General features: G+C 31.5%; 1 protein-coding gene across 1 annotated transcript; it reads left to right on the top strand.

The window, feature by feature from the left end:
• Positions 1-5,130: 5,130 nt before the first annotated feature.
• Positions 5,131-6,791, top strand: LOC145313395 (transcription factor AP-2-alpha-like). The gene is made up of 2 exons (XM_080152764.1): positions 5,131-6,158; positions 6,267-6,791. The coding sequence occupies exons 1-2, from the start codon at positions 5,341-5,343 to the stop codon at positions 6,541-6,543; spliced, it is 1,095 nt and encodes a 364-aa protein (XP_080008890.1). The 5' UTR covers positions 5,131-5,340; the 3' UTR covers positions 6,544-6,791.
• Positions 6,792-7,873: the final 1,082 nt, after the last annotated feature.

Below are 7,873 nucleotides of genomic sequence, written 5' to 3'. Positions count from 1 at the left end.
AGTAACTAATTTTATAGATTTTGTTTTAGAATATAAGGACAATACAAAGTATTTTAGCTGTTAGATAACGTCCGATCTCCATTGTTTTAAAAAAAGTAATATGAAATCAATATAAATCAAAATATAACATTATGTTTTAACATGTATATATAAATATGTTTATAATATGTAATATTATCATATTTGATTTGTCTATGATTTGTCTAATAAGAAGAATAAATCATTTAAAACAACACTTGTCGTGATGTCTTAGTATCTTATTTTTATATCTCTCTTTGTGAATCTAAAATATCTTTCTTTCTCTTTTTTGTCTCTCTCTGTTTCTATCCTTTTTTTTTCTTTCTCTTTCTATCTATCTGTTGATACTACTGTCAAATTCAATACTTGTCATGGTATCTTATTTTTATATCTCTCTTTTTGTAAATAAATTATCTTTTTTTCTCTTTTTTGACTCTTCATTTCTTACTCTTTAATTTTTCTCTCCTTTTTCTCTTTCTTTCTCTTTTATTTTCTTTCTATTTCTATCTATCTGTCTATTGATATTGCTGCCAATACTTGTCGTGATTTCTTTGTACTTTATTTTTATATCTCTCTTTTTGTATCTAAATTATCTTTTTTTCTCTTTTGTTTTCTTTCTTTATCTTTCTATCTATCTATCTGGTAATACTGCTGCCAATACTTGTCGTGATGTCTTTGATGAGAGTTTAATGGGTCTTCAGAATGTGGATTGTGATCCTTCGGGGCAAAAACGGCACAAATGGTTGCCACACAAAACTGTAGAAAAACTTGAATATATTCAAGACTGATAATTTTCTCGATCAATAGAGTTTTCAAGTGTGAATTCTTTTAAAAATGTAAATATTTTTGTTTCCTTAATATTGGGGTGGGGGGTTTGGGGTCAGGTGAGTGTTTTATTTTTTGATACTCTAGAAAAATAAAAAAAATAGTAAAATAATCTTTATGCCTCTAACTTTATTTTCAATTAAAATTGATTTCTTTTTCTTTCAATGTAAGTTTTCAATATAACAAATGAAATGGTAAAAAAATAAAAACTGACAAAACAACTGTTTTACTTTGGGAGAAGTTCCTTCTCTCTAACAACCATCCTGCTACTTTTATAGGGTAAAATGTAAATCTTGCTGAACTGTCGGAACGTCAGAAAAACGGCACAGATGAGTATTTGCATCTTACCAAAGCCAAAAGGGAAATCTTGTTGATATGTGTGTTTGTCTGTGTAGATTTGTGTGTGTGTGTGTGGGTTTCTGTGTTTATAGACAACAAAGATAGTATAATAGAAAATTTCAATTGATGTGCCTAAAAATTTTTTGGTAAAAATACTTAAAATGGTATAAATCATCACAGTAAGGGAAAATAGTTTTTCTAAATCTCAAAAATTTAAAAAGATAAAATATTTTAAAAACAGTAAATTTTGACCGACGGAAAAAGTTACCACAATCTTATATTGAACGAACAGGCCAATAAATGAGGTCTATGTTAGCAACCTAAATGACGAAAAATTTTCCCTTTTATATCAATATATCCACGTATATTCTATTTTATCCATTTTCAATATAAATTAAAGAAAAACAAAGCCCTAAAACCAGCATGTAGACAATATTTTTGGCTTTTTGTCGACATAACCAATAACCATACCATATAAAATGTATGTCAACATGGGGCATCTAAGTAACATAGGTTTTCTAGGTTATAATATTTCTATTGTAAAACAGGGAAGAGAAGTAGTTATGTTTGAGGTTATACAATTTTTGGAAGGAGAAAAGGAAAACATGCATATATTATCATAAGAAAAACCTTTATATAAGTAAGTCGTGTCCGTTATTCTTACATGCAAACGGTCTTAAGAAAAATCAGGTATAATTATATAATAGTTATAATTAAAGGGATTATCCTATCACTTTCAAATCTTGTATGAGGATTCCTATAAGAAATAGGAATAATCTCAAATAAGTACAAACAATTTCCTATATTATAATCGTTTTTCTCGTATTTATTCGAATCCGGTGGATAGGAACCGGTTCTCATCCATACGAAAAAACTATGTCTAGCATCGAATTATATCCAGCACCTCGGGGCTAAAAAAACTGGTTTTAATCTTATAGCATTCTATATCCGCGTAAAGATGTTTATAATACGATGCGAGAAATAACTATTACAGTATTTTACTTTAAAAGTATTTATCAATGTTATCCGAGTAGGCATGTACGTGTTTATTGTTAATGGATAGTTGATGTTTCTTTGTTTGAACTGTTGATCTTCGCCTTTATGAATGTTGTCATCCTTGTTAGTATTATGTTACAAGTTAAAAAACGTTAGAATCTTATAATGATATGATGGAATGCTTTTTTTTGAAGTATGGCTTCGAAACCGATTAATATCCGCCGAATTAGAACCCGTCGGGTCTAACAAAACTGGTTTCAATCTTATAATTTTTTTTTAATATCCACGTAAAGCTGTCTATAATAAGATGCGGTAATTGACTACTAGTGCCTTAAAGTCTTGATTTTTCTTTGGATAAATGATAGAATCATATAAAGTCATTTAGAAACATCGCTTATGAAAAGAGAAATTATTTTAAGTTATAATCACCCAACCTCTTAAATTTTTTTAAAAATTTTGCTTTTGGATCTTATGGCATTTTTAACCTTGTTATTTATAAACTAAATGCACGCTTACTCATTATTTATCTAAATTATTTTTATATAAAATAAATCAACCTCTCTTATATAAGACTTTTCCATCTTACTAAAAAAGCATCTCTATTTTAATTTAAATTGATCTTAATTATAGTATTAAATAATTTTATAATTTTTATGATGTCATTTTCATTGCGGAAATGTCCAATTTTCATTGAATAATTAGATTATATGGTAAATCCCCTTATTTTTGTGGAACATTATGCCCCCTCCCCCTTCTTTACTATTTATTTTTTTTAACCCTCTAGACGCCATTAGCATAAACCTTACTTAATCCTATAATATAAAGAATTTTTTTGTCTGTAGCTTAAGACTTCGATAACTACTGAACCGATTGAGTTATCTGGGTCAAAGGGTAGTTTAAAGCTTTTTTACTTGAATATTTTAAGTCTAGAGATGGTTTTAGGCTACCCCTTCCAGATGGTAGAAGCACAGCCGTAGTTAGTATAAAATAATTTAAAATAAGCACAAAAATATGTTTTTGAATGAGTTTGTTTATGATCCCACCAGCAGTGACTGGAATATTTCCTACTATACCTAAAAATGCCTCTAGGAACGGAAAAATTCCGTTGTGTATCACAAATTAAAATACTTCCAAAGACTAAGATAATTTATCATAAAAATAAAAGTCAACAAAAAAGGCAGATACAAATTGTAAAATAAAAATATAAAATTTTTATTTTGCATTTTGATAAGATAAAACATCTAGAAATAACTTAATAACAAAAAGTTAAATTCACAAAATTTTAGTTTAACAAATAAGATGATTGAATAGTTATTTCTCGTATCGTATTATAAACGGCTTTCCGCGGATATAGAATGTACAATTATAAGATTAAAACTAGTTTTTTTAGCCCCGTGGTGCCGAAGGCACCGGCTAAAAAAACTAGTTTTAATCTTATGATTGTACATTTCTATATTCGTAGAAAACTGGATATAATACGATGCTAGACATAGTTTTTTCGTATTCATGAGAACCGGTTCCTATCCACCGGATTCAAATGAATACGAGAAAAAATATTCCATCAATACTTTACTGTTGTTTTTTTTTCTGTTGTTCCCTTAAATATGAACACAATTGTCCTAATCTTATTTTTTTTCAGAATATTTTACCACTTCAAATTCCACAACGTTTGCAGAAAAGTAGGGGGACAATATTTAAGCGACTATCCATAGAATTTATAACATAACATAACATAACATTTATTTAACTTTAGCATTGTTAAATACATTTAATGAAAATAGAAATTATCAATTATAATACAAAAGTAAGGAATCACAAAGTCAACTAGGACCGTACAAATGCATATTATTACTTTTGTGAGACCCAATGCTTCCTTAAAAAACACAAGCCTTTTTATCTTACATTGAGAATTTTTTTTCTGGAAATGAAATTGGTTATGAGAGTAACCTTAATTTTTTTTTAAATGTAGATTTTAAACTTAAGATTTATCAAAAGTAAAAGGAGAAAAATAAATTTTTATATTCACATGCTATTCTGTAAAAAAAATAAAGTTATATATATTTATTCAAGAATTTTTAAACTCATATTATAGTTTTTTTTTCTCATAAGTGTAGATGCATATCTACAAATCTTTCAAGTGCAGACTAATATTTTAATTTAGTTTAAAAATTTAATATAGATTTGTCTGAAGACTGAAAGACAGAAAATGTCTTATTGCATACCTAACCAGACTTCAAATTTCTTACTCTATCCATCTTCAACCCTCTCAAAAAAAAAGTCATTTTAAACACGAAAAAGAGGCAAATTTTTGCACAAAAATGCATTTTATATTTTGGGTGAAAAAAGGAAAGAAATTGTTAACTGATAAAAGATAGATAGATAGAAAATGCATTGTCCAAGACCATTTTTTTCTTCATACAATTTTTGCTTCTAGCATCCTTTAGCTTCAAGACATATACATGCATAAACACACACACACACACACATACAAATTTAGCTTATCATTTGTGCCATAGGGAAAGTATTCCCCTATGTGTGCGTGTGTGTCTCAGCTTCCTATTGGCTGCACTGCCTACGGCAATTTATCCGTGCCTCGGGCTGCCATTGGTGGATTACGGGGCGCTGAAAATTCTTTCGTCAGTGCAGAAATTGGGGGGAAGTGGGAGAGAGTCATGGGTGAAAATGGGAGGGGAAATTAAAAGCTCAAATTGGGGTAAGTTTCGCGGGGAAATTGTGAGTTACTTACGAGCACACACACTCACACATACTCACTCCCTTGCCTTTTATTATATATCGCAAGAAACACACACACAATATAACGAAAGAAAACCACTGCTCACTCCTTCCTATTTCTCAACTTCCTTATCACACCCCCCCCCCCCGTCCCTGCGTTCTGTATTTGTGGTGGTACTCACGCCCTTGCTAGAATGACGGGGCTGCTGATATTGTAAGTCTGACCAGTGACCAGTTAACTCTACACAACAGGTGCAGCACAAGCCCCCAGGAAAATCTTCCACCAAAAAGAAGAAAATCCGCGAAATTTTGTGATTATTATACAGACATTAAAGTGCCTATTTCTCATATAATTCTAAGACTTTAAAATATACTTAATGTTTTAGCCATTAAGAAATTTTGAAAATATATTCTAAAGAAACAGATACAATGACTAAACTCGGATATTTTCCGGACACTACCGGCCAAATGGCTGACTTCCAGAATCCGTACTTTCCGCCTCCATCATTTCCCAGCAGCCTGCCTGTAAGTTCTGCCGGCAACAACGGCGGACTCTCGCCTCAAGACTATCAGCCCCTGCATCATCAAGACCCATACCAACAGCATTTTCAGCATTCAGCAGCCAATGTTCATACTTTTACTTATGATTCACTGCGTCGTGAATATGGCAGAATTCCGCTGGAATCCCAAGACGTCCTGCAGCAGCAGAACATACAGACCAATGCGGACGCCGCGGCAGGCTACACAGAAATGCCTCCGATTATCAAGAAGGAGTTGAGTTTGTATTCTCCGGATCATTTGATGCCACAGCAGCAAGCCATGCCTGGTGCTAAGCTGGGCCCAAGTGACATATTCTGTTCAACTCCTGGCAGGTTGTCACTTCTGTCCTCCACATCCAAGTATAAGGTTACCATAGCTGAGGTCCAAAGACGTCTCTCCCCTCCAGAGTGTCTGAATGCTTCTCTACTTGGTGGAGTTCTTAGGAGGGCTAAATCCAAGGACGGTGGAAAGCTTCTCAGAGATAAATTGGACAAACTTGGCATGACGCTGCCAGCTGGCCGCAGGAAGGCGGCTAATGTCACCCTACTAACCTCCCTGGTAGAGGGCGAGGCTATCCATCTTGCCAGAGACTTTGGTTACGTGTGTGATACAGAGTTTCCTGCCCGCCAGGTGGCTGAATACCTGTCCAGAAACCATACAGATCCTGCTGATATGTACAGAAGAAAGGAATTTCTGTATGCTACTAAGTAAGTTTTTTTTAGAAAACACCTTTTATAAATTTAAATCAATAACAAAAAAGAAACATTTAACTTAAAAACAATAATGACATGCTTACTTATATTTTCTTTTTTCAGATCCATAACAAAAGAATTGATGGACCTGTTGAACCAGGACAGATCTCCCCTGTGTAACACCAGACCCACCCCCATCCTGGATCCAAGCATCCAGAGACACCTCACACACTTCTCAATGATCACCCACGGGTTTGGGTCCCCAGCCATCATTGCTGCGCTCGGATCCATCCAGAATTACTTGAATGAGAGCATCAAATACCTGGATAAATCGTATCCAGGTTCTGGTCTGTCCATCCATTCATCCTTAGAAGGCAAACTTCTGTTAGAAAAAAGATAACTGTACATAATCTATAAAAAAAATCAGTTGCCTAAACTTTTACAATATTCAATATTATGCCTATTATATTTTTCGTAGTAGCGCAGCTACTATATTATTTTTATTGTAAAGTTGTTCTTTTTTTCTGTGCTTTTTATTAGTTTTAACTTTACAAACTCATTGTTCTGTGATATATTATTATTATTGTTTTATTGTTTTAAAATATGTATTATAGAAAATATTCCAGTAATAAATTCTGCAAAATTTTATTATTTTTTTTATATATTTTAAAGATATTAAAGGTTGTTAAGGTTTAGTTACTAAGTTAGCTACTCTGTAAATACAACAATCGGTTTATAGTCAGATTTCAAAAGTTTAAAACTTCTGTAATAATAATTTTATTATTCATGGAAGATTGGTCATTAAAATAAGTCACTATTAGAAGTTAAAGATAAAGAGCATTTTAGAAAGATATGAATGATCATTCGAACAAAATGTATTTTTTTCTTCTCTATTTCAGAGTTTGATATTTAGCTTGAATAGTTTAAATAAAAAAGTCTAGGTACTTATAATTCATTGGTAGATACTATTTTAAGGAAATTTTTCACCCGACAAAAAAATCACTAAAGTCAAATTATTTTGTTTTATTCACTGAAGTGTTTAGTTAATAATACATATCAAGAAAAAGAATGCAAACATGAAGGGAGCATTTTTAATCGCAAAATAGTTTTTTGTTCAGATAATTTTGTTGTTGAAAATAAAAGTACTGAATTTTATAACAAAATCTTCCAACTTGCAATTGTTGAAAATACTGGATCTTTGATAATAAGCATTATATTAAACTGTTTACATTATTTCTGATAGATAAGGGCCGCGACCCGCCCCCCTAAATTAATGCCTTTTAAATCAGCAAGGCCAATAATTACGGAAATTTTGATCTTTATATTTTGTATGAAAGTTATAATTATGAATTGAACTAATTCATCCCTGTTGAATCTGATAGTTTTGCTGACCAAGTTTTTGTCGACAATATGACATTTAATTCAATTATGGTTATGACTGATTTTATTGACATTTTTTTATCAGTGCTATCTTGCCTATTTTTAAAGTAGATATAGAAACTTTAAAGCATTTTTACAGCTGATTTTTGCTACGTTAAAACCTTATTATTCTCTTATGTCTTTTAGCTTTTGTCGATAAAAAAACCATCAACAAGGTTTTGCATGGTTAATATGGGTGTGTTTTACATGAAATCTTAAAAGCCTGCGCTGGTTAATATATAATTATTAGTCAGAATCTACACTTACTGCTCTTTCATTTTTTTAAATGTAGAAATTGTTCTTATTTTTTG

This window comes from Acartia tonsa, chromosome 1 (genome assembly GCF_053477335.1).
Source record: "Acartia tonsa isolate MP-2025a chromosome 1, ASM5347733v1, whole genome shotgun sequence".
NCBI classification, from domain to species: Eukaryota; Metazoa; Arthropoda; class Copepoda; order Calanoida; family Acartiidae; genus Acartia; species Acartia tonsa.
The sequence above is the reverse complement of the archived record's forward strand: the minus strand, read 5'-3'. Positions and strand labels throughout refer to the sequence as shown.

What these genes read in the sequence shown, in the direction of transcription:
- LOC145313395 (XM_080152764.1), top strand. Translation starts at nt 5,341, where the DNA reads ATGACTAAACTCGGATATTTTCCGGACACTACCGGCCAAATGGCTGAC. An exon ending in GAATTTCTGTATGCTACTAA is followed by an intron (nt 6,159 to 6,266) that starts GTAAGTTTTTTT and finishes TTCTTTTTTCAG; the next exon opens with ATCCATAACAAAAGAATTGA.